This window comes from Colletotrichum paranaense (genome assembly GCF_030867605.1).
Source record: "Colletotrichum paranaense strain IMI 384185 chromosome Unknown Scaffold_8.1, whole genome shotgun sequence".
Taxonomy (NCBI): domain Eukaryota; kingdom Fungi; phylum Ascomycota; class Sordariomycetes; order Glomerellales; family Glomerellaceae; genus Colletotrichum; species Colletotrichum paranaense.
Window position 1 is genome coordinate 871,641 of NW_026848966.1, and position 25,518 is coordinate 897,158.

Genomic DNA, 25,518 nt, shown 5'->3' on the forward strand with positions numbered 1-25,518 from the left:
CTCTCACCAATACTGCGCTTTTCACTAGGAAAGGCAGCTGGAATTTCACGGAGTATTTTTGTCAAAAGACAGAAGACGTCACGAGTGAGCTGAAAACCTAGCGTCGACGGCTGAAAACAGGGATAGAGTTGTGGCGCATCACGGCTTAGCTGAAAAGCTTCACGTCCAAAGGGACAGACTAATTGTTTCGTATTCGTCTTTTGTGTCTGTTTGTCAACTAACTTATTCATCCAACCGTCGTGTAAGTATCTAAGTCGGAAATCTCTCTGTCAAACACTCACTACACACCACTTACTTTTGTTACAGAATTGCAGAATCGAAGAGACGAAGCTAGCAGTCGCACCTCGTCGGACTGAATTACGGTACTATTTCGTACATTCTACAGGAAACTCATGGATAGACCCTCGGGCGCTCTCGCCGTTGACGCCAACGGCCACGCCAGCTATTCTTTCCCCATCACCGTCCCCTCTGGTATCGGGCAGGGAAATACTCCCAAGCTCAGTCTGCAGTACTCGCAAACCCGCGATGCTGCCGGCACTTGTGGCCTCCGCTGGGCGGTTGCGGGCTTGTCTTCCATCGAGAGAGTTGCGCCATCTCGCGCGATCCGTCAGCACCCAGACTTTCTTGCCAGCAAGGAGGTGCCCGTTCCCTGGCGTCTAGCCGTCGATGGTGCAGAGCTCATCTGCTTCCAGGGCTCCTATGGCACGGGAGACGCGCGCTACTGTACCCAGGTCGACGCGGGCCAGGTCGTCACATCTCTGGCATCTGGAGGTTTCCAACTCCTAGATACTGATGGCCGCACGAAAGAGTACGGCACCACGCCAGACAGTCGGCTGCTGCCCGGTCAGTGGCGTCTCAGCAGTACTACAGACGTCCATGGGAACACTGTCACCTACCACTATTCCCAGTCTCCTGGTCTGGCTGCTGGAGGCTCTCGTCCGCCGTCAGAGAAAGGATCGTCGTCGACGTCGTCTACACAAGTGTCGTATATCGACACCATCCAGTACACCAGCAACCCCCGCAACGGCTACAAGGGCCGTTGTTGGTTGACTTTCCTCTACAACACCCGCCCAGATCGTGCCGTTGTTGTCCGCCATGGTCAGCTGCGCAACATCGGCTACAGGCTCGAACGCATCGAGGCTCGTGTTGGCAGTCCTGACAGTGCCCAACAGTCAGATCTGGCCAGGGCTTTTGATCTCACCTACACGTCGTCTCCTGCCAGCGGCGAGTCCCTTCTCGCCTCCATCACGGAGCGTGGCTCAAATAACAATGCGCTCACACCGACCACCTTCACATATACTGCGGCCGATGACTCGGCCGCCGGAACATCGCCTTTCGCCCAGGACCCGGCCGGCGCCTTCACCCTGCGTACTGGCGCCGCCCCTGCCGCTATCCTGCCCCTTGATACCACAGGTCGCGGCTACAGTGATCTCGTCTGTCTAGAGCTGCCTAGTCCCAGCGGCCTCTTCCAAGTGCGCACCTTGGCCGCGATGCCTTCACATCAAGAGCAGTCCTCTCAGACGTATACACCCCCAAAACTGCAGTGGCCTCACGACAAGAACCTCGGCATGGACGTTGGGCATGCTCCAGTTCAGTTGCCCTGGACAGACGTTAACAATATTCCCGATATCCTGGTGGCCGATCTCAACCACGACGGCCGTTCGGATCTCGTCATCCCGTACAGGAACCCCCAAAGGAATTCCCTATCCTTTGCCGTCCTGCGCGCCAACGGCCAAGGGTTCGACAAGCCCATCATCATCACGTCCGGTTTTGCCTGGCAACACGGCAGTCGCTTCTTGCTCGCCGATACCACTGGTGACGGTCAGATAGATATCTTGCAAATGATAACTGATCATGGTGCTCGCACCTACTCCCTTCGCACCTTTTATGATGTGGCCGCCATGATAACGCGGCCTAACGCCATACCCCCGTCACGCCAGTCGCCTGCGTGGCCGGTGCGAGGGCTTACCATCGAACATTTTGTCTTCCATAACGACACGACCTGCGCGCCAGCTCTCGTCCACGTAATGGAAGGTTCCGCCGGTGTTGGGTCTCGATGTTTATGGGTAGACGTCATCAGCATGGGCTCTATGCAGCACGATTCGGAAGGGCAAGCCTTCAGTCTCCTGAGCTCCCAGCCCATCTTGACTTACGTGCCCGAGGACAAGGTCCGGCGCTCGACGGCTGTCTGCGACGTCAACGGCGATGGATGTCTGGATATTGTTGTCTGTGCCGCACGCGTTGCCAGCTGTGGCGGCGGAGATACTGCTACCTTCACCATGACCACAACGACTTTTCTCCACGACTCCAACGGCAATTTTGCGCGGCAGGCCGAGCAGACCTCTGTCGTTACTTCGGCGAAACCGATGAGCCTGGGCCGCGTCTTTGCTGTGAACCCCTCCAGTGCCCGTTTTGGTGGCATTGCGTACGCATACCCGAACGCCGACAATAAGACCTGGAATTGTATCTTGGCCGTCGGTAACAGTAACGGCCAGCTGGGCTCATTTCAAGCCCTCTCACAGCCTCTCGTCCAGACCGGCGGCGCCTCGCTGGGCGATCCCGCAGACCAACTACACCTAACGCCTATTGATCTGAACGGGGTGTCGCGCTGTGGATGGCTCGCGTACTCTTTATACGACAATCACGCCGTCGTCCGCCCCATCTACAACAACGTCCAGCTTTCTGACCACCTTCAAACCGTCACCAGCCCGATTGGTTTACGGTCCACAATTGAATATGGCTCCGCCACGCGGGCCGAGGTATACGAGTCTGGTGTCGATTACAAGACGTACCGCCCTGCAGACGACGATGAGAATGTGCGCTGTATCGCCATTCCGGCCTACCTCGTGACACGCGTCCGCGAGGACAACGATGCCAGGGTCAATCCAATTCCCTACTCTGCCAACTACGAGTACAAGTACCAAAACGGTGCTTTTGACGTTAAGAGAAGAAGCTGGTCCAGCTTTGAGAAAGTCTCGCGCACCGAGACCGTGTCTGGCGTGCGTGCTCTCACGACCTACTTCCAGGAGTGGCCTCTCTGCGGGCTTGTCAAGACCCGCAACACGTACGGCAGCTCTCCAACAGCGCTCCAACGGCGTATCAAGGGGCTGGAAAAGAGTCACCAATCAACGTGGGCTGGGGACGAACTGATCCTGCTCAAGTCCGTCTCCAACGGCTTCGAGGCAGTTAAGCGGGGTGGCAGACCCGCCTGCTATATCGTCAGACAGACTTCGAGAGCAAGGACTTACTTTGATGATTTGGGCAAGGTGGCGGAGCGCCTCTTAATGACGGAGTTTGGGTATGACGGCGAGTCTAGGGATAGGGCGGTAGAGCACTCGTACGAGATCAGTGAGCCCACCAAGAATAAGACGCGGCTCGGAGAGCGGTGGACGTTGAGCCAGTACGCTCCCACCACTCGGTTGGGCGTCCAAGGCCTTACCGCTGCCAGCAAGGTGACCTCCAACGCGGCGAGCAACGACTTCAGCACGTACTCGTCCTCGGATCTTAGCCTGACTCAGTTCGTGTACAATGACCAAGGATTCATCACGACACAGCGATTGTGGTCCTCGGACTCTCAGCAATTCGTCGAATCCACCCTCGGATATGATGCTTTTGGCAATCTGCTGGCCGAGACCAGCACTGCCGGTCTGTCGACGACGATGACATATGATGACCTCTACCCCCAGTATGTCGTCGGAACCACGCTCAAGGGGACAGGCGTCGACCTCAAGACGGCTTACGCGTGGGACGCAAGGTACGGCGTCGCAACGGCTCACATGTCGGAGAAGGGCGTCATTCAGACCACCACCGTGGACGAGTGGGGCCGGGAGCGAACCAAGGCGATTACCGCCACCAAGTCCGACACGGACGACTTCAAGTGGGACGGAGGACCGGCCGGGACGAGTGTCAAGAGCCAAGACTTCGGCAAGATACTGGAGACTTCAAGACTCTGTCGCAATCAAGAGACATCATACGCGACGACCGACATTGACCCGGTGACCTCGAAGCCGGCACCCACAAAGTCCGTGGCCAAGTTCGCCGGTCCGTCTTCGATGCCGGTGTTACCTGCCACCCACTTTGTGGACTGCAAAGGCCGCAACCGCCGCAGCGCGGAGCAATTGGACGCGAAAAGCAGTGGCGGCGGCGGTGTAGCCTCCAGCAGGTCGTGGGCATTCTTCGAGTACGACACGGGAAACAATCCCGTCGTGAGGAGCACCTTATACGCGCCCGATCCCTCAGGCTGGAGTACGGCTCCCGACAATTCCCGCTCGACACTCTCCGTCTTCGATGCCCTAGGCAGGGCGGTGCTGCTTGTACGGCCGGCAAGTAACCCCACCGACGGGTTCACGGCTATAGACGCCGTCTATGGCCGGGGCGGGTCTACTCGCACGACCCACTTCAGCACCGCCGCGATGATCGGGGATTTTTTCTCGCCGGTGAGTACCAGGCCCATCATTGAGACGGATTATCAGGAGTTTGCCAGCGTGGATGGCAAGGACAAGATCGTTCTGTCACGGAACGGCAGCGGCCAGGTCAAGACATGGAAGTATGATGGACGGGGCCGGCTCGTCGAGCTCACCGATGCGGGCGGCCGTGTCGAACAGCGCAAGTATAACTCTCTAGGCTGTGTCATCGATATCAACGACCCATATCAGAACCCGCTCAAGAGAACAAGGGGTCTGACACGCTCCTACGACGGGAGCGGCCGTCTCGTTAGGGAGATCAACGTGCTTGGAGAGGCCCTGGAGCGAACGTACGACGCGATGGGAAGAACGGTCCAAATCGTCGGCAAAGACCTTAAGGGCGGTGTCATACGGACCACGAGGTTCCGGTTCGACGAGCCGGGCACCGGAAAGGGCTTGCTCGCCGGCGTCACGATCGAGTGTAGTCCAGACACAGTCGACGCGGCCGGGAAGTCGCGGGCGGTGCGGAAGCTCGAGTACGAATACACCTACGACGAAGCGGCGCGTAAAACCGGCCAATCCCTCAAGTTGACGGGTGACGTGCCCTTTTGGGATGGTTCTAAATCTATTGTGCTCAAATCGGCGTGGACGTACGACAGTCTGGGCCGCATCCTGACCCAGACGCTGCCCGATTCGACGACGGTGAACTCGACCTACTCTGGACTTAGGCTGGCCCAGAAGAAGATGCAGGCCCCTCCTGTTGGCGACGGGCAGAGTGGATGGGATATATCTGCGTCTACGACTGCGTTCAGCGAGTCGGGCACACCTACAGCCTGGACGATCCGTGGTTCCGAGTTGGCTCAGGGCGGGTGGCACCATGAGGTTGCGTTTGACAAGCTGGGCCTGCCAACCAGGATGACTTTACTGGAAGGACAAGAGCAGGGTCAGGGTAGAAGGCTGGTCGACCATAACCTGGTGTATAACGCGCTCGACCAGGTAAGCAGCCTTAACGAGAGTGTCAGCGGCTCATCCATCACGTACGACTATATCGATCGGCGGCTGGTCGCGTCGCACAGCGCCGAAGGTGTCCACCGCAAGTATTCGTACAGCTCGTCGGGAGATTTGACAGAAAAGGACGGTATGTTACTGAGCTACTCATCGGACGAGGATTCCACCCGAATCGAAGGCTCCCGGGATGGCAAAACGGTCTTCTGGTCCACTTCGGACGCTGCCGGTCGTCTGACGACGCGCAAGAATGGTGACGGCCCCGAGATGAGCTACACCTACGACGAGAATGGCAAGATGAGCTCTGCGACAAGCTCAAAGGGCTCATCAATCATGTTCTCGGATCACGGCCTATTCACCGTCGTCCGACAAGCCCCCGACGGGTCCATCGAGATCAATGCGGGCCCAGAGTACCAGGAGATTCTCAGCAAGGACGGCACGAAGACCGTCAAAAAGGACTTCAAATTTCCCGATCAAACAGCAGTCACAGTCTGGACCAAAATTATGCCATCCGTGTCTGGATCCCCTCCGATAGAGGACCAAAAATCGCGAAAATTCCGAGTGCCTATGACGAACCACAAAGGGAGCATAACGCACGTCTTTGACGGCTCCGACAGGCGTCTGATCAGGCAAATCACTTACGACGACTACGGACAGGTGATCAAGTCAACCGGGAGCAAGACTTCGCGCAGCTCTCGTGAGTTTGAGGGAGCCGTCATGGACGACTTGAGCGAGCTGCTGGACTTTGGCGCGCGCATGTACGACCCGGTTACAGGCCGCTTCACCACCCCGGATTCCATCCTCACCCTGCGGCAGACGCTGTACCCGGACGGCATGAACCGTATGGCTTTCGAGAATAATGATCCAGTCAACCATACGGACCCAACCGGGCATTTTTCGTGGATGTTCTGGGTCGCGATCGTGGTCGGGGTGCTCTTGATCGCGGCGTTTATCGTCCTTACTGTTGTGACGTTGGGCGCGGATCTTCCAATCCTTGCTGCGATCGGGTTAGGCGCGTAAGTAACATCGTTTCCTTTCTGTTCTCTTGCTTGTTTGAATCTTGACGACTTATACCGTTTTCCCGAACAACGTTGACTTATCAATCTTTACTCTCTAGTGCGTCAGGCTTCCTGTTGGGCGCCGGCATGGCGTCGGTCACGTACGCGTGGAAACACCGCAACGTCACGGACGCGGGGACCTTCTTCAAGGGCTGGGCGGTCGAGGTTGCCATCGGAGGCGCTGTGGGAGCCGTAACGGGCGCCATCACGGGCGGACTAGGCGCGTATTGGAGTGGCGCGGGCTTCATGACCAAGGCGGCCGCGGGTTCCCTCGAGACGGCGGCGGCAGATGCGGGGCCGACGGCTGGGAGCGCTGTATCCGACATTGGCGACGTCGTAGGCCCCGAGGTCGCCGAGGACACCAACGCCAATGCCAACATAATCGTGGAACAGGAGCAGGAAGCCGCCAGTCTCACGAGTAGATCTGAAAATCTCGTCGACCCGGACGAGCCGTTGATATCAACATCGCGCGTTGCGCGGTCCAATACCAACACCAACTATGGGACGACGGCAGCATCAGACGGAGCACAGGGAGCGAAGACGACGGCGCTGGCTGAGGCTACCGGCGGCGCGGCACGTCCCAGCCCGAGCGTGCTGGCCATGAAGCAATTCGCACTCCGTCTAGGCTTGAACCCAAGCGCCAACGTCGGTCAGAACTTTGCTACCAACGCCGCTGATAATTGGGCATATGGCACCCACAACGAGGTGACCTCGCTGGACCTGGTGATGGACATCATGACCGGTACCCTCTCGGCTGGTTTGCCAGTCGCCCAGAACACGCAGATGTTCAGGGGGATTACGACCGCCGTCGGAACCTGGGCGAAAGGTTTCGGCACGCTTGGGCGGGCGGGCTTAGGCGCGGCGGGGGTGGGCATTTTGGCGACTGTGGGTGGCATAGCACAGCTTGTTGACCAGTTTATATATCATGACTAGATAATTACTTCTTATTACAGTAATAAGAAATATTTCATTGTTCATATCTATACGTACAAAAAGGAAGGGGACTAACCAACTATTGGCTTCAAACATGCGCTTATATGAGCATTGAATATAAGTCATCATCTTCTATCGAAAGCTGGATAAGTACTGGGCACGATTCACAGATCTACGACGCATAGTCTCATGATTTACCGAGACAGCTAAAGGTCACGGGATCTTCTCGAAGCCCAGCAATCTGAACTTGGCGTTGTAAGTTAGGCTATCTCAAAACAGAGGATGGAGTAATGAAAGCACTTAGCGACTCAACTGGCCGAGGATGCCGTCTCGACTTTCCAAACTCTTGAAAAGTCAGGAACGCCACTAGATAACGCCAACATATGCAGAAAGACAGGTATAGTTTCATTGCTCAAATGAACAGCGCTCAAAGAACGTATGACGTGGCAGCGACATCACAAGTGTTGTTAGCAGATTGGGAAGGGGAGCTTCCGGTCGATGTTGGGTCTAGGGTCGGCAATGAAACCCTCGAAAACTTCAATTATTTCTACCATCCCATATCGACAAGCGCGTACTTACCTATCGGATGTGTAAACATGATAGGCCAAAAACCTCTTACCTTGCCCAATACTCTCATAGTGACAGCTTCTTTGATCCGACTGCGTGTTGAGGATGAGGACCCATTGGTCATTCTTTCCACCATCGCCACACCCGATTCTTCGTCTTCATCAGGAGCACCGCCGAATTCAGCGATCCAGCCAACGCTCATGCTCCTCATGCTTGGGTGAGGAATCATCTCCCAAGCCGTGTCGTACGGGATAGCAATCTTACAAGGGCCATCTACATCGAATATAGAAAAAAGCTCTTTAGCTCGACGAGTCTCTTCTTCGGAATCTTGTATCGTGGCCATTGATTCCAAAAAAGACACCATCGTTCCGGGCGTGAGCTGTAAGCGAGCACCTCCAGGCCTGGACTTCTTCTCGGCTTCCGTCTGCAGGTGAGAATAACGATGGATATCATCGGCAGCAATCGCATATGTGGCCATTGCTCTATGAAACTGACGGTGCATGATGCAACATTTGACTCCATTAATGCCGAACCTCTTAGCCCTTTTGAAGAGTTCGTCATATTCAAGACTGTCATGCTGATGTTCTTGGTTGGCTTCTGCGTTCGATGCAGTGCTTTGTTGGCCGGTAAACTTGTCGTCTCGGGGTTCCGGTACATAGGAGCCTACAAATAGATTGCCATGCATCATTATGCGATCAATGAACCATGTCTGGTAGTACTCTCCGGTTCGGGTTCTATCCAGCGCAATCGTGCGAAACGCGTTGCGCTGTACAGCAGGATGCTCAAAGAGTCCGTTGCTGACCTCGTCAGGCAAAGGCGGAAAGTCATCGTGAACTGCGTCCACCCGAACAGATTGCCATATGCTATTGGCAACTCCTTGGGCCCTTGGGTCGATTGTGGCTTTGTCGTGCAGGAAACGAAGAATATCGAAGAAGATTTCTCCGAAAAGTACCTGGCGAGACGGGCTGAATTCCAGCCTGTTGGCAAGAAGGCACAGAGATATTTCGGCTGTGCCTGCGTAGTGCTCAATACCGCTCCAGAATGGGGAATCGTTGCCAAGGACTCCTTTTTCAGCCAATTCTCGCTTGATACGCGCCGTCGCATTTGGTAAATGCATCCGCTCAGCTATTGTATCTTGTCGCAGTTTGTATGCACGCAGTTCTTCATCCGGCATGCGCACACACTTAGTCTTGATGCAAGATAGGTTGAGCCAGTCTTGAAGCCACCGAACCTTTATCGGAGTCAGGTCAATCGGTTCGAATCCGACATCCCAGATGTACGCGGATACACCAAGAATACCGGGCCTTCGTTCGCGTAGTATGGTTCTTGGAAGGTCGAATCCACGGATAGTCACCTGGTCCAGGAACTCAAAGTCAACATCGAACGGGTGCGCCCAGCCTGGTCGGACGCTTTGTAGAAGGCACAATCCTGGATCCTCGCTGGCGTCTTTCGCTATGGTATCCGAGTATGCCTCCGGAACCAAAAGGGAGAAATCGTTGTTCATGAGTGACAGGGTTAGAAGCGCTGCACGAAGCGAGAGGCAGTCTCTAGCAACGGCTTCTGGGTCCAGGCGGTGTTCATAGCCACACATATTCGCCATGATAGCTAGGCGGTCCTGGTTGTGGTAACATTCTCGTGTCTTCAGCAATGTCAGGGCACCGGCTGCGTCAACAGTGGGTCGGATGCCAAACGAAATGGCGCTTCGCGCGCCGAAATTGAAGCTCTTCTTCGGTTTCCAAAATGGAGGGTGCAGATCTTCAGCCTCGGCGACAATTCCCATGGCTACATATAAACTTGCTTTGCGGTGCAAATTCAATTCATCTCCCTCAAGTGAATGTTGTTGTAGGAATGTCTTTGCAGCCCGAACGATGTCGCGAAACTCGTGTACCATGATGCAAACAACTTCGGATGGGAGACCGCGTCTTTGGTTCTCGCTCTCAAGTGAATGAGTCGGCAGACCACTCTTTTTGTTGGGAATTCGAGGCTTCGTTCGTTCAGGTAGTCCACTACCACGTCTGAACACAAGACTGAGGTTGTCACCAGCGCTGATAGCTTCTTGGACCACCCACGCACGGGTATACCATCGATCGCTCTTGACTTTTTGAAGAAATGATATGACTATCTCCAGGTCTTGATCATTCGTAATTAAGCGACTGGTACCTGAATTTCTGGTCTTCGAAATCAACCCCCGGATCTTTTCCAGCTGTTGCCAGTTTGACATGGCGACGTCAAGCAGACCCCCGGTAACAAAAGCTCTATTGTAGATGATATCCATCGCTTGAATTCCAAATTGTTTATCTTCCTTAGAGGGTGACTCGGTATCTTGTGGGGGCTGAGGAAGGCATTCTTGATCGATCCAGATCATACGTAGACCAAAGCTGTTGGCGACGTCAACAGCACGGTCAAGAATATCGTCCAGGGCTCTGTTTTCTCGGACGACACCATCTAGGTCGCGGACTTTGTATGTTCTGGGAATGTCGATTATGTTCCCGTTGTTGTCCTTTTGTTGAGGAGGCCAGCAATACGAAATGGCCAGATAGTGCGCGCAGATGTTGTTTGCCGAAGGTATGCCGTCCTCAAAAAGCTCTGGGAACTCATCTCTCGGTCTGTAGAGACGGAAATGGCGTGTCTTTCTGTCGTGTGGAAATTCGGGGCAGTGAGCGCAGATGATGCATTCAAAATCGTCCGGAGGGGGCTCATCCACGTTCGTCGACGAGCGGGCATATCTGGGTTCCACGTTCCCGCAAAACTGCAGACGTGCCCCTGACGGCGAATCCTCGAATTCACAGTCGTCATTTTCAATCGCCTTTCCCTTCCTTCTCTTCTCATCCCGAACAGCTCTTTCTTCGCAGACCTCTGTGGGCTGTTTCAAAATCTTCTCACGCACTTTGTCCAGTTGCTCGATCGTGGAAGGCGCTGCCTGGTCTCTTTTCCCGTCGACCAACTCCCCTTCTTCGTCAACTACGAGAAACTTGCAATCTTTGACAGCCCAGAGCTCAGCCTCGCGACGTTCGATTCGATATTGGGTGAGAGTGGCCAGCCCCGCCATCATCAGACGGTCGTGAGCCGCGAAAGGCGCTCTGGAGTCAAGATCGTTCTCCATTGTAATCCTCGTTGGAATGAGACGAGTGAGACGGCGTGGATTGGCAGTTGTGTAGGTCAGATTTTACCAAGTAAGACCAGAGAATCATATCTGTCTGCTTATGCCCTTAACACCTATGCCAAACCTGCTTCGCATGCGGACCAACCCCCCGCATGTTGGATCAGGTCGTCGGGAAGTACCCTTCAATATACGGTTCAATATACGCGGTAGTTCCCGATGTGTGTGGCCAATGAAATCTCATAGATGGGTGCGTAGCAGGCCACCTGGCCAGGCATCTGTTTGCCTCGAGGATCAGCAACATTCACCCACGAGTAGAACAACGCCACGCAAGAACATGCGCCGCAACTATGCAGAGGTGAAGCTCTCTATTATTTCGCAGGGGACGAGGCTTGGCTATGAAGAGGACGTTTGGACTCTGTTGCGCGGCTGCGCCTCGCCTGCCGCATGACCCAATGTGAGGCTGAGAAACCGGGTTTCGTCGCCAGGGTTCGACCCGCGGACAAGCACTAGATGACACCCAGTCTTCGAAGATTCTTTCTTCATATCGTCCACAATCTTTCCATTTTCTGATGTGTGGAGTAAAAATTCCTAACCCATAGAGAAAGAGGCAGGGATCGCGGGATCTCGTTCAAACTCATTCAACTCGAGTATTACCCGGCCATGTATAAAACGTGGGATGTGATGTTATTTCCATTCCACAGCTTTCGCACGCCTACAGATAAGAAGCAAAGTCTCTGCCGCCCAACGGAAATCTTCCAACGTGAGGTACACTTGGCCGCTGATCCGGCACCAAAAGCCACCGGCATAAAACTTAATGGGAATGTACGTCTTATACTCTGCCGGCATCAGCTCTTGCATCCATTTCGCTATCCCCCGTCCAGCCGACGTGTCGACGTTGAGGTCCGCCAAAGTCAAGGGGAGGCGAACATTGACGAAACAGCACTGCCGGAACGAAGCGAATGATGGGCCGAGGACCTCTGTGCCGAGGATCTCTGTCATCAAATCGCCTCCTTGACGGGCAATATGCTCACAGTATTCCCGAATATTCGTTTCGCCACCGCAGACTCGGGCCCTGAATTCGAGTGCTGCGGGTATGCAACAATATGGTGTGTTGTCTGTTGTAGAGATCTTGTCAAACAACTTTGAAAAGTAGTCTCGTGCATTCATCTTAATGCGATTCTCCTCGATTTCGTAGCCCCATGATATGGGCACTGTTGAAGAGAACATGGCTTGGTTCCGGAATGGTACGTAGAGGACGGCGCATCCCCTCGGGACCATCAACCATCTAGACCGGAGATAAACGTCAAGATTCCATTAAGTATACTACGAGAGGAGTTGACTCACTTGTAGCAGTTGCTGATGAAAAAGTCAGGTCTAACATCAACACCAACATGAGTCAAATCAATGTGGCCGACTCCATGGGCGCCGTCCACCAAGCTCAAGATCTCAAGATCCTTACAAATTTGCACTAATCTCTCAAATGGAAACCTAACCCCAGGGCTTGTGAGAACCGTATCAAACATCGCAAGCATCGGGGTCTTTCCCTTCATTCTGACTTCCTCCACCGCACATCGAAATCGCCGTATGATTTCGTCATCGTCGATGGGGTACGCAATCTCAATCGCGTGCGACGAGAGTGGCCGATCTTCCGAAAGTGACTGAATAGTCTTGTAACAGGCACCATATATCGTATTGAAGTAAACGATTACATCGCCAGCCTGAAACTTCAAGTTCCGGAGCACGGTGTTAACCCCCGTCGTGGCGTTCTGAACAAAAACGACTTCGCCGGGGTCCGCTCCGAGTAGTGGCGCAATTGCGATTTTGCTTTCGCAGAGGAGCTTGGGGTAGGTATATCGCATGAACGTGTCTGGCCTCGCCTCGCTCTCGTCCTGTAGTCGCCTTTGGTATTCCCGGACTTCTTTTGGGAAAGTCCCGAATGAGCCGTGATTGAGAGGATGATAATCCTCAGCAAAAGAGAAGCATTGCTTTCGAATGTCAGTTCCAAAGGCTATTGTAGGCGCCGATGATACCGTGTCACCATGAGAACCCATCTTGATAAGCAGTCAACTCGGATAAAGACAAAGTTACGAGGTTGAGCCTATGATCAGGGTTATGTTCAACTCAAGTTGGGGGTTTTTGAGGACGACGAGAGTTGGTTGGAACTGAGGACAAAGACGCTGTTCAGGAATCCTTGCAAGCATCACGTGTTTATCTGCATGTTGTAGCTGATAACGATGAGTGACTGTTTGCCTGTTGGCTCTGTCTTGAGTCCTTTGTGTGTCAAGATCAAGTCCTGAGGGTATGGCCCGTCTGCTGCTGCTCTCTAGTTTGGAGGCGCGAAGCCAATTTTTCTTTGAGTCTTCAGATTTCATTCATATGTCCTACCCGGCGGATGGTCTTGACAACTCTGATAAGCGAAAGAACATGTCTACCCCCTAAAAACAACTCATCAAGAAACGTCTCTCATTTCTCAACCCAATCCTAGTTCCTTGAAAGCCAAGGTGGCATATCTAATGACTTTTGTATAGCAAGCAACTGATACCTAGTAAACACGACTTCCACTCTCCTCAGCACTCCCCTCACGCAATAACCTCATCAAAGCTCTTCCCCACCAACTTGACAAACACATCCTTATACTTCTCCGCCGTAGCCTTGCACACATCCTCCGGCAGCGCAACACCCTCCTTCCCCTTAAGCCCCTGCTCAATCAACCAGTTGCGAATAAACTGCTTATCAAAGCTCTCCTGATCGCGACCGACGGCATACCCGGCAGCAGGCCAGTACCGACTGCTGTCGGGCGTGAGCACCTCGTCCACGAGCACGACCTCGTCCGTGTCCGGGTCGACGCCGAATTCGAACTTGGTGTCGGCGAGGATGATGCCGCGCTCGGCGGCGTAGTCGCGCGCTGCGGCGTAGAGCTGGAGGGCGAGCTCCTCGACGCGGTTGGCGTACTTGGCTCCGACGAGCTTGACGGCCTCGTCCGGGTGGATGTTCTCGTCGTGCTCGCCTTGTTCTGCCTTTGTGGAGGGGGTGTAGAGGGGCGTGGCGAAGGCTTGGGATTGTTGCATTCCGGCGGGGACGGGGATGCCGTGGACGGTGCCCTTTGACTTGTATTCATTCCAGGCGGAGCCGGTGAGGTAGCCGCGGACTTATTGAGGTTACAGTCAGTATTTACAATCACGAGAAGGTTAATTATGAGAAGCATGGGGCTGAGACATACCGATGGCCTCGAGGGGAATGACCTTGAGGCGGCGGACCTGCATGGCGCGGTTCTTGATGAGAGCGGCGTCGGCGGCGGGCAGGCCGGCCGGGGGGTCGAGGGTGATGAAGTGGGTCTTGAGGCCCGGGACTCGGTCGGTGAGAACCTTGAACCAGTGGGCCTATGTGCCGTTGAGCAGTCGTATTAGTAAAGATGACTTCTCACATGATCTAAGATTCGAGGATATAGAATGAGAAGGGGTTGTGAGGAGTAAAAGGATTTGAGTGAGTGAATGAGTGAGTGGAGTGGAATGAGAGAATGAGCCTTACAGAGGCGTGGGTGAGGATGGCGCCCTTGTCAGGGATGCCGTTCTTCATGACGACATCAAAAGCCGAGACGCGGTCGGAGGCGACGAAGAGGAGCGTCTTGTCGTCGACCTCGAAGACATCGCGAACCTTGCCCTGGCCGATCTTCTTGAGGCCGGTGAGATCGACGGATGTGACGCTAGCAGTCGCCATTGTGTGAGAGCCGTGTGAATGAGGTGAGTGAATGTGGGGTGGAGGGGTTGAAATTGTCGGCTTTGGAGGGGTTCAATGGAGGGGCAGTCGAGTTATTATAGCGCGATAAGGGACGGAGAGGTCAACCAAAGTCGGGAGATGTGAGCAACGTGAGTTAAGGCCTTGCAGACAGTAATCTGGCGCACCTTGGTGAATACAAGACGGAGGATGAGTCAGGTTTTCGAAGCCGAGTTCGGGATGAGGTTGGGAGACGTTCAAAAGGTTGACCGTCCGCTCGGCACGGGTGACGAAAAACCGGCGTGAAAAAAATTTCCCCTTCGGGTACAACCGCTCCACCGGTTCCCCTCCTCCATTGATGGGTTCGAACTTTAAACAGTGACATTCCGCAGTTTGAGACGACAGTCTGAATTGCGATTGACTGAATACATCAGGTCAGTCATTGGTTTAATTGAGATACTTCTCTCTCAAACAATCTGCAGACCGAATGAAGATGCAGTGAATGCCACATAGGCCACGCTTTGGAGGCATGCCGGACGCGAGGAAGAGCGTCTGTACCTTGACGTCAAATTACATTATCATTTCAAAGTATGAGTAAGTATATGCAAATGAGAATTAACCCGCCATCAGCGCCGCGCCAACGACAGCAAAGACAGACATGAGCACCATTACCAAGAAGCCGTCCGTTTCCGAGGCCACCAGCCCAGGATGTGACGCGGCATTCGGTGACTCGCTCGAAGACGGCGTCGAAGCGCCTGCCGACGCTACCGACGTATCCATCCCAGCAGCCGCCGTCCTCGTCATCGTCCCCGTCCCGGCCCTCGTCGACGTCGGCGCCGGCGTACTAGCTTGGCTCGCCACACCCGTGGCCGCCGGCAAGGCAGTCTCGCCCGCCCGGAGCTCAATCACATTGGTCCGGGTCGCGTTGAGATTCGACTGTGCGATGCCGACCTGGTGGTTCGCCTCGTCGTAGACGACGTATGCACTGCGCAGGAACGTGTCGCCCAGCAGCGCAAACTCTGTGCTGTTGACGTCGAACGTGGCGCTATTCTGGATACCAAACATGCAGGGCTTGTCGAACGGGGTGAGGCCCTTGAGCTGGTCCATGATCGGGTCAAGGTTATCCAAGACCATCTCCTCCATCGGGACGCGGATCTTGACGCCGGCGAAAGCAAAGTCGAAAAAGATGCCCTCGCCCTGGGGACCTCGCCACTTGCAGTCGATGAAGCCGTAACCCGCATCGACGACGTCGTATTTGACCCAGATGGACTTTGCCATTTGCTCAGGGAGGAGGCATACCGTTGACCCGGAGTCGAGGACGGTTGCTGCGTTGAAGTTGTCCCCGGCCATGTTGACCGTCTTGCCGTCTGGTGTTTCGATTTCGACGCCGGTCATGGATATGCTGTAGCTTGTCATGTTACCCGAGTGGTGGTCGTTGACGAGCGGGAGCGTGGTGAGCGAGCCGATGTATTTCTCCGTGTCAATGCCGCCGAACAGTAATGTTCCCTCAGACGACGAAAGATCATTCTACCCGTCACTGTCAGTGGACATGCTGGAGGATTGAAAGTTGTAGAGCGCCTCCCTTACCAGCCATATACTGAAGGCTTTTCTGCCTATGACACCTTGCGTAACCATGTTGTCGAGAATGGTAGGATACTTGCGCTTCGTCGCCACAGTCTGTGAGAACCCCAGACCAATCAACCCCGTGCCCTTGACCGTCTGAATCGCCAGACCAAGCTGCTGGTCCTTGACCGTCTTCCCATTGATGCTGACGACATCCGAGATGTAGTCTCCCTTGATGTTCTTGCCGTCAAGGTACGTGATATCAAACCCGTTCTGACCGACGACCTTGTACGTCGAGCTCGCTGTCGAGTTGTATGTCTCGGTACACCCCGTCTCGTACTGGCGCTGCAGCTTCGTGCTCGTGCAGAGGTCGGCCTGCTTGTCGACGATCCACGTGTCGCTGCTGCCCGTGTCGACGTGCAGCAGCGCCTTCTGTCCCGGGGTGCCGATCTCGACTTCTGAGTAGTACCCGCCGCCCGTGATGTTGTTGAGCGCCGCGAGGGTGAGGGTGTCGCGGCGGGTGATTTGAACCAGGTCTACGGGGAGCTGGATCTTGTGGAAGTTGGCTGAGATGACCTTTTGCGAGACGGCTTCCGACGCCAGGGCCGCGAGGGCCAAGGTCGTCGTGGATAGCTTCATCCCTGTGGACTGGGGAGGGGGGGCCCAAAGCTTCGACTCCCTCGAGAAACGGACGCCCGTGGTTGGAGATCGAGTCCCTTGTTGTTTACGTCTGCTCCACCCCCGCAGACTGCTTCTTATGCGGAGAAGCTTATCCTGGCAGACGTCTGGACGGGTATTCGAGAAACCGGGGACATGAGCCGGTAAGCAACACAAGGCTGTTGAGACTACAGGAAAAAGAAGAAAGCAGAGTATCGCCGGCCGGAGCTGTCAGATGCCAAACGGCGACGGGATCGCACGTCCTTTTCTGTCAATGGGACAACAGCGGGAGCTCTCCTCTAGTACAGCCGCAAAAATGGGGAAGAAAGGCAAGACTCTTTGGAGCCACGCCCAGCAGGGCTACCTATCTGGGGCCGTTGGAGCTAGCCTGACTGCATAATACCGGTAGGCAGACCTCGCGCCACCTTGAGAGCTCGTTGTTTTTACGAGATTTGGAGATTTGGGGTTTGATAGTCTGGTCGCGCCAGCCCCGAGATGGTTAGAGAGGCACAGCAGAACACCCCAGACGGGCAGAACGGGTTCCTCGGCTCTGTGCTTGGCGGCAAGGGAAATGGGGCCATGGAGGGCCATTGGGTGCGGAATATCATGATGGACACTTGGTGGAATGCCCTATCCGTACATTCAGGGGCTTTGTTATTTCTTGACGCATTCTTGGTGTGGGTTGCTTTGCTTAGTGTATGACGCGGGGAGCATGCCAAAATGAGTGTGTATGGCAAATGAGAAGATGGGAAAATGGGTGAGAGATTATTTGGTGTGGGAAAGTTGAAGGATCAAAGACAAACAGAGACAAGTCGCGGGCCGAATTGACGTCTTGGCGTGTCCGGGGTGCTTAGTCACTGGCGATTTGTATGAGGTGAACATCCTTTGAAGGATGTTTGATCCCTTGCTTCTAGAATTATGGTTCCACAGAATGCTTCATTTCTTGGTATTATGTCTTTGCTGCGTTGGCTTTGCATGGTGAATAAACCTGTCAACTGGAGGGGAAATGGTAACCGGCAAAGAGGTGAGAAGTTGAATGATATTGATGCCGGTGGGTAAAGGCCCAGATTAATACCATTCTTCATCACCGCCATGCCGGGATCGTATCAAGTCGTGATTGTGATTTTGGACGGCTTTCGGCCATCTCTCCAAAGCACTCCAAAGTGACTGGACTACATTGCCTCCCTGTCGCAGTGTCGAGACACAGCCCAGGTAGTCTGGCTGGGCATCGCAACATCTGAAGCCTTTTTGACCCCGGAAACGCCTTGTCCTCGCTATCGCCTTATTACAAATCTCAAATCTTGAATCGAAGCCAAAGCCATCTCACGTGGCTATGGGCGGGCTCAGAGTCCCATCCGGCAAAACACGCTGCACGGTATTGTGCTCCGCCTCCTTCCTCAGCTTCCGTTCCGCCGCCGCCTCCTTGATGCGGCGCTCCGCATCCAGCCTCGTGTTCGCGTCCACAGCCAGGAGCTTCATCTGGTACTTCACATCTCTAGTATGAATCGAGTACCATCCTTGATGAGGCTTGCAGCGCTTCTTGTCGCAAATATTCTTGTCCTCGCCGCTCAGCCGGCTGCCGACGTCGAGGTTGCCCGCCTTGTAGATCTCCTGGGCCTCGTCCGACTTAAGCCAGTTGGCAAAGGGGCCCACGACGCCCACCTGGTCGAGGCGGTAGTCGTAGCCGCATGCCGCGTCTTCGAATTGCTTGGAGGCGATGAGGGCCTTTCGCCGGTCGTTGGACCACTCGAGGATCTGGAGCATCTTTTGGCAGAGGAGGACCTCTTCGCCCAGCTTCTTTCGCTCCGCGGCTGACACTGTAAGAATCTCCTTCTCCTCCTCGGTGAGATACGCTGGTATAAGATTCTTAGTCTTAGATTCAGGGCTTTCAGCTGCATGAAGTAGTTAGTCTAATTGTGCAATCCAGTTGAGCCGTTGAACTGATTTGCGTACCTCCGTTATGCTTTGGAGCAAACGGCTTGGTTCGGACCTTCCATCTGCCATCATCCGAGTCGACACCGGCAAGCGTGCTAGCCAACAGACCCATGGCCTCCTCCTGAGTAAGTCCGTCCTGCGTACCGTTCTTGGATGAGTGCTTCTTCGGCAGGGCCGCGATGCTCTTCTCCCAAAACATGTGCGCATGCTCATCGCTGCAGAAGACGCTGCTGTTCTCCGGCCCATCATAGAGACGCGCGGCCTTTATGCAGTTCCTGTACGAGCACGTCTTCTTGAAGAGGCTGACGTTCTGGTCGCCGTCTGCGCAGTTAGGGCAGACGAAACGCTCAATGAGGTTCTCGCCAACCTCCTTGCTCATGCCGATGCACTCGCCGTGGAACCAGTCGTCGCACATGTCGCAAGAGATCATGAACCGGTGATCGTCTGGACCGCGGCAGATGCAATACGGTCCGTTGTCTGATTCTTCATCGGAACCTCCTGCCAAGTCACCTTGTAGATTAGCGGATGATGTCGTGGACGCTGCGTCAGTCTGCTTTTTGGGCTTGCTTGATTTCGATGGGCCACCCTTGGGTCTTTTCGGCACCTTCTTGACCGCAGCGGTTCCCTTCTTCTTCGGTCCCATCTTTTGAGATTCTGAGGGCTTCTCGGTGCTTTCTAGAATGGTGAAAGGAGAGAAAGCCTCTCTAGTTGGAGGTGGGAAAGAAGAATCGGGTTGTGATGACGGCGCCGTAATGAAATCCGTTTGCTCCTCTTCTGTGTTCTGAAGTGCCGTTTGAGATGTGGTGCGAACTTGGCCGGGCACGTCTGCCATCTCGAGATCCTCATCCTCGCCGCCTTTGATCTTTGGCTCCACGTCTGAATCCATGGCTTCCAGCATATATCTTTACAGCAGTGACGACCTGAAAGTGGAACACAGATATTGAGAGCGCAGTGTGAGAACAAAGAGCGAGTTTTAGTGAAAAGAAAAAGGAAAGTCAATTTCGTTTGTTACGTGATGCACGGCGCTGAGGTTCACTAGAGTGAAGTTACAGAATGAGAGTGAGTGAGACTGGAAGGTCCAGCATTAAGAAAAGACCCACGGCTATCTCGGTGAGATCGGCTGGCTCTCGGTCTGATTCGGTGAACAGAACAATAGGGATGGAATACCGCATCAATGGTTCTTCCGACCCACAATATTTTGGCAGATGGCCCAAGCTCACCGAGAGCTTTTTGGAGTCTTACGATTTTCGAATGACGAAGGCTCCCAGATTTCCCGGTCGCCCTGCATCATCTCGTTGATGAAACCTTCAAATTACCTCAACCATGTCGCAAGCCACTACGAGGCTTCTGTGGAAGTCTCTTTCCTCCACAACTTCGACACCATGCCGACGATGCATTTCCCAATCGACGTTTCCTAAGCAGACCCGGCCGACTACCGCTGCGCCGAGCATGCTTCAGACGAGACCTTCCCCGGCGCAAAGGAGGACGAAGACGTTCAAGACCGTAGAGGAGGCAAAGAGCAGATACAGAGCAGGGGTATGGTCTCCATCTAGAGTACTTGGGTGCCGTTGTAATTGAGAGTGGTCATGCTGACTGGATGTCTGAACCAGCCCTTTTCATGGAAGGCAGGCCTGCTGTTCGTCGGAACCGGTGTTGGTCTGACATGGTACTTTGAGGCCGAGAAGCAGCGCATGGAGCGCAAGCGCATTGCGGAGGCGACTAAGGGCATGGGACGGCCCAAGGTGGGAGGACAGTTCGAGTTGACCGACCAGAACGGCAACAAGTTCACCAGCGAGGATATGAAGGGTCGCTACGCACTGGTTCGTGGAGCCGTACAATATCGCAAGGGAAGAAGAACAAGAAAAGCTGACAATGTCTGCTACAGGTCTACTTCGGCTTCACGCACTGCCCCGACATCTGCCCCGACGAACTCGACAAGATGGCCCAAATGTACGACCTCGTCGAGAAGCAGCGCCCCGGCTCCGTTCTGCCCCTCTTCATCACCTGCGACCCGGAGCGCGACACTCCCAAGGTGGTCAAGGAGTACCTATCCGAGTTCCACCCGAAATTCATCGGCCTGACGGGCACCTACGACGAGATCAAGGCCATGTGCAAGCTGTACCGCGTCTATTTCAGCACGCCGCAGCACGTCAAGCCGGGCCAGGACTACTTGGTGGACCACAGCATATACTTTTACCTGATGGACCCCGAGGGCGACTTTGTCGAGGCGCTGGGGCGGCAGCACTCGCCGTCGCAGGCGGCCAAGATTATTCTGGACCATATGAACGATTGGCAGGGAGGGTGGAAGAAGGAGGAGTAGGTTGAGAGAAAGGGAGAAGATTGATGAAAAGTGCGTGGTGTACCAACTTGTGTAATATGTACTATCAACTGTTATATGGATAGACCTTTGAGCCATCGTTGCTCCAAGACCACTCAATCACGCTGTAATGCCTTGGAATGTTTGCAATCGATGGAACATTATTGAAGCTTTCCTCAATTCAGCCTTGCTTCTCAATGAATGGAGGTCGATGTATCTTTGAGACTGTAGTTATGGCAGTGAGTGCACCGTAATTGCATTTTAAGGAAACATTTCTTGTACCTAGTACGGAATCATCAAACTCCCTCCTGAGACTTCGTAGCTTAGATGCTATCTACAGAAATCCAGACTGTTGTCTTTGGCGACTAACACACATGGATCATGAACTATGAGAAGGAACGCATCTATCTAAATTATAGGTCTTTGGTATCAGAATGTAGCTTCCTCACCTAATAATGAGATGGCCGGTTTCAAGGCGTTGCATTGAATGATGGGCTCAAGACGCACCCCGCAGACCTGAGGTCGACTCAGCCGCTAAAATTAGCGAGCGAGCGGAGAGCATTGGACGGATGGCAGGGGTAGGTTCCCTGCAGGGGAGAGCTCATCCAGTGTTGACCGTTATCCGTTGTCCGTGCCCACGGGCTCAACCTCGACCACACGGGCAACCTCGACTCATCATCACTCTTACACTCAAACAGCACCCATCTTTCCTTTCATGTTCTGTCATGCGGCATATTTGAAGTCCAGATTGATTTTGAAGGGACTTGCATTTTACACATCATGAGGCAGGCAGTCAGGACAACGGGCCTCGGTCGGCTCGTTTCGAGGCCACTCACCACTTCACCGACACCTTTCAGGTGCGCGGCTGCCGGTATCGGGCGTCACGAGAGAGAACTTTCCGGGCTGAGGAGGGTTACGCTGCCTTTGACGAGATTACCGGGCGTCACCAAGACTTTTGGTTCGGAACGGTGGTTCAGCAGCAAGAAGCCGGTTTTCGAGGCGGGCGAAGCCCCGTCGTTTGCATTTGCTTTTGAGTGAGTCAAACCCAACAAGCGCAAGAAGGCGTAGCTCATTGGGGGGTCCAATGAGGTCCTGGAAGCCATAACCATCACCCATGTTCCACCAGGAACTGTGTAAGAGACGTGACTAACGAGAGAGGGCAGCATCGATGGCGTTCTGTTGCACGTGGCCAAGCCCATTCCCGGGGCCGCCGAGTCGCTGCAGTATCTCAACGACAACAACATCCCGTTCATCCTCCTGACCAACGGCGGAGGCAAGCCCGAGGCCGTCCGGGTGAAGGACCTGAGCGACAAGCTCGGGGTCAAGCTCTCGGTGGACAACTTTGTCCAGTCGCACACTCCCTTTCAAGAGCTGGTGCAGGGGCCGGAGGGACTGGGAGACAAGACCATCTTCCTGACGGGTGCCGATGCGAGGAAGTGCAGAGAGATTGCCAAGCTGTAAGTCAATCACCTTTGAGAGTTCGCATGCTCTCTAAGCTTCACACCAACTGACAATCCAACAAGGTACGGCTTCAAGAACGTGGTGACGCCTGCAGACATCATCCACGCCCACCCCGAAGTATTCCCTTTTGAACTCCTCAAAAAGTCGGTCTACGCAGGCTCCCACGAGACCCTACCGAAACCGATCCACGACGGCACCGTAGCAGACGCGGACGCGCTCAAGATCGACGCAATGTTCGTCTTCAACGACCCGCGCGACTGGGCTCTCGACATCCAAATCATCACCGACCTGCTCTTGTCGCGCAACGGTCTGCTGGGAACGTACTCGCCCAAGAACGGCGACGCGTCGCTGCCGAACGGCGGGTGGCAGCAAGACGGGCAGCCCCCGCTCATCTTTTCGAATGCGGACCTGTTCTGGTCGACGACGTACCACCAGCCGCGGTTCGGGCAGGGGGCATTCCAGGCGGCTGTGGCGGGCGTGTGGAAGGAGGTCACGGCGGGGCAGGCGGAGCTGAAGAGGACTGTGTTTGGGAAGCCGTTTGCGACTACGTATCAGTATGCGGAGCGGGTTCTTGATGCCCATCGAAAGGCGCTGCTTGGTAAGAGTAAGAGTGGTGGTGGTGGTGGAGATGTCGCGCCGTTGAAGACGGTGTACATGGTGGGGGATAACCCGGAGAGCGACATCCGGGGCGCGAATGATTACAGTAACGAGGAGACGGAGTGGGCTTCTGTGCTGGTGAAGACGGGTGTTTGGAGCCAGGAGAGGGGCGCGCCTACGCATAAGCCCAAGATGATTGTGGATGATGTCAAGGCGGCGGTTGAGTGGGCGTTGCAGAGGGAGGGAAGGTCGGCCAAGATCTAGCCATGCGTTGGAGCATGTTGGTACTAGAAGCTTCTCAAGTAGTGTGTTGTATTTAGGCAATATAGTCGTAGCTCACCGGTGAATGGCAGAGCGTGTAACTACAAATCCAGCTGGACCGTGTAATACAAGGTGTGGCAGAGCTCAATCGAGAGAGAGAGAGAGAGAGAGAGAGAGAGAGAGAGAGAGAGAGAGAGAGAGAGAGAGAGAGAGAGAGAGAGAGAGAGTGTGTGTGTGTGTGTGTGTGTGTGTGCTAAAAGTACGTGTACCAAGGTCTGTACATGTATTGAAGCAGGATTTTGCAATTTAGACGTCTACACGGTCTGTTCCCAGCGATCTAGCGTCGTGTACATTTAAAGAATGAGATTGAACGGTCAATTGAGGCACATGGCAATTATCGGCATGGTAATTGGAGAAGAACCCAAATACCATTTTCGCCTAAAGCTGTCAATTGATGTCAACTGCTGTCAATTTTGGGGGCGAACTGTTGGTGTGTCGCCATGTACGTCACATGCAAGACGCGGGCGCCATGCCATGGAAAGCAAGGGTCGGGCGCTCCCGACTGGTACAGTAGGGTCCCCCTGACGTCACATTTAGTCTTGTCTTTTCGGGATGGTTGCGTGGTTGCGTGGCATTGCCATGAGACCGGGCTGACAGAGACTTAAAGGTGCCAAACTTGGCGTTGGTTAAGGTACTCTAAAGTATGTTTCTGTGGCCTCGTGAGATGTCATGTCGGTGACAGAATCCTTCCCGAGTTTTTTAGCTGGTGGTGAAGTGATGGAGGAGCGAATTGGTGTTAGTGCGACGATAAGAAGAACCCTTGCTCTGGAATTGTGAAGTTACCTGAAGACAAGGTACCTTGACATGTGAGGTGGGCGGAAGTCGGTGGAATACCAAATTTGTGCGGTTGTCGTCGGGTGCATTTGCGGCACTGCGGGACAATGTACGGTCTAAAGCGCGCTATAAGGAACCTGGGACCAATGATAAGGTACCTTTACGCAGTATATACGCACAACTTACATACTTTTGTAAAGCGGGCAGGGATGACGGCGAGGGGTGCACCTGACCACTTCCAGCTGGAGGTCCACTGCCTGGAGCTCTCCCCAGTGGTCCCCGTCCCCACGGCTCGGTCAACCAAAGCGACCAACGGCCCATAACTGCAACCTCCTCAGAACCTCGCACCACACGACTAGTTGCCCTTTTGCTGTGGCTGTAATTCGCCTAACAACCGCTCAACGTGTTTTGTTGTGTCTTTCTTTTCTATTCTTTGGCCCTTCATCTGAACACCCTTCTTCTTTGCATCGTCTCCCCGCCCAACTCTGGCCATTCTCGTCTCATCCTCTCGTAAATCTTCCTCTTCCAGAACCACTTCGAGAACCCAACCTAACCCAGCCTGCAGCCAGCCCCCCCCCCCCCCCCCCCCCCCCCCCCCCCCCCCGCCCCCCGCCCCCCCCCCCCCCCCCCCCCCCCACCCCCCCCCCCTTCCCCCTTCCCCCTCCCCTCCCCCTCCCCCCCCCCCCCCCACCCCCCCCCCCCCCCCCCCCCCCCCCCCCCCCCGTGTCACCCTTCACAGTTGGGGTCCATCTTACACTACCAGGTACCTTACCTACCTGGTCTGAGGTGACCCGTGTCGCCTGCGTGCCCCACGATAAACCCCTCCGTGTCTTTTTGCGCCGGGCCCGATAAGAAACCTCTAGCACCCGACTCCGTACTTATCGTGGGATTCCCATTCTCTGAGCCCCTCCCCTCCAGGCTCCCCCATACCCAACCTAAGCTGCAATCGCAAACTGTCACCTCTCACCTCCCCAAAGGAGGATAACCTCGATTTTCTTCACCGACGCACATTGCAAATCCCCTGTCATCTCACGCGAGCAAAATTTCCTCTATCCGTATAGCCGCGAACCTAGCACCATTACTCGACTTTGTGCGCGCGCGCGACTCACT

At 54.6% G+C, this 25,518-nt stretch overlaps 9 protein-coding genes across 9 annotated transcripts; 4 read left to right on the top strand and 5 right to left on the bottom strand.

Moving 5' to 3' along the window:
- Positions 1 to 392: 392 nt before the first annotated feature.
- On the top strand, positions 393 to 7,399 carry CPAR01_10142 (uncharacterized protein; the record flags this gene model as incomplete). Its single annotated transcript, XM_060494405.1, has 2 exons — positions 393 to 6,424; positions 6,526 to 7,399. 2 exons carry the CDS (start codon positions 393 to 395, stop codon positions 7,397 to 7,399), a joined length of 6,906 nt encoding a protein of 2,301 aa, XP_060346587.1.
- Positions 7,400 to 7,946: 547 nt separating this feature from the next.
- CPAR01_10143 (uncharacterized protein) lies at positions 7,947 to 11,069 on the bottom strand (the record flags this gene model as incomplete). The annotated part of the gene is made up of 1 exon (XM_060494406.1): positions 7,947 to 11,069. The coding sequence occupies one exon, from the start codon at positions 11,067 to 11,069 to the stop codon at positions 7,947 to 7,949; it is 3,123 nt and encodes a 1,040-aa protein (XP_060346588.1).
- A 684-nt stretch (positions 11,070 to 11,753) lies between these two features.
- Positions 11,754 to 13,120, bottom strand: CPAR01_10144 (uncharacterized protein; the record flags this gene model as incomplete). Its single annotated transcript, XM_060494407.1, has 2 exons — positions 11,754 to 12,354; positions 12,414 to 13,120. The coding sequence occupies 2 exons, from the start codon at positions 13,118 to 13,120 to the stop codon at positions 11,754 to 11,756; spliced, it is 1,308 nt and encodes a 435-aa protein (XP_060346589.1).
- Positions 13,121 to 13,370: 250 nt separating this feature from the next.
- CPAR01_10145 (uncharacterized protein) lies at positions 13,371 to 13,508 on the top strand (the record flags this gene model as incomplete). The annotated part of the gene is made up of 1 exon (XM_060494408.1): positions 13,371 to 13,508. One exon carries the CDS (start codon positions 13,371 to 13,373, stop codon positions 13,506 to 13,508), a length of 138 nt encoding a protein of 45 aa, XP_060346590.1.
- A 140-nt stretch (positions 13,509 to 13,648) lies between these two features.
- On the bottom strand, positions 13,649 to 14,786 carry CPAR01_10146 (phosphoribosylaminoimidazole-succinocarboxamide synthase; the record flags this gene model as incomplete). Its single annotated transcript, XM_060494409.1, has 3 exons — positions 13,649 to 14,217; positions 14,290 to 14,449; positions 14,598 to 14,786. The coding sequence occupies 3 exons, from the start codon at positions 14,784 to 14,786 to the stop codon at positions 13,649 to 13,651; spliced, it is 918 nt and encodes a 305-aa protein (XP_060346591.1).
- A 612-nt stretch (positions 14,787 to 15,398) lies between these two features.
- Positions 15,399 to 16,985, bottom strand: CPAR01_10147 (eukaryotic aspartyl protease; the record flags this gene model as incomplete). The annotated part of the gene is made up of 2 exons (XM_060494410.1): positions 15,399 to 16,310; positions 16,371 to 16,985. The coding sequence occupies 2 exons, from the start codon at positions 16,983 to 16,985 to the stop codon at positions 15,399 to 15,401; spliced, it is 1,527 nt and encodes a 508-aa protein (XP_060346592.1).
- Positions 16,986 to 18,326: 1,341 nt separating this feature from the next.
- On the bottom strand, positions 18,327 to 19,836 carry CPAR01_10148 (PHD-finger domain-containing protein; the record flags this gene model as incomplete). Its single annotated transcript, XM_060494411.1, has 2 exons — positions 18,327 to 18,895; positions 18,957 to 19,836. The coding sequence occupies 2 exons, from the start codon at positions 19,834 to 19,836 to the stop codon at positions 18,327 to 18,329; spliced, it is 1,449 nt and encodes a 482-aa protein (XP_060346593.1).
- A 425-nt stretch (positions 19,837 to 20,261) lies between these two features.
- Positions 20,262 to 21,258, top strand: CPAR01_10149 (SCO1/SenC; the record flags this gene model as incomplete). Its single annotated transcript, XM_060494412.1, has 3 exons — positions 20,262 to 20,474; positions 20,549 to 20,758; positions 20,824 to 21,258. 3 exons carry the CDS (start codon positions 20,262 to 20,264, stop codon positions 21,256 to 21,258), a joined length of 858 nt encoding a protein of 285 aa, XP_060346594.1.
- A 777-nt stretch (positions 21,259 to 22,035) lies between these two features.
- On the top strand, positions 22,036 to 23,577 carry CPAR01_10150 (HAD-superfamily subfamily IIA hydrolase; the record flags this gene model as incomplete). Its single annotated transcript, XM_060494413.1, has 3 exons — positions 22,036 to 22,289; positions 22,419 to 22,712; positions 22,779 to 23,577. The coding sequence occupies 3 exons, from the start codon at positions 22,036 to 22,038 to the stop codon at positions 23,575 to 23,577; spliced, it is 1,347 nt and encodes a 448-aa protein (XP_060346595.1).
- Between the last annotated feature and the right edge of the window lie 1,941 nt (positions 23,578 to 25,518).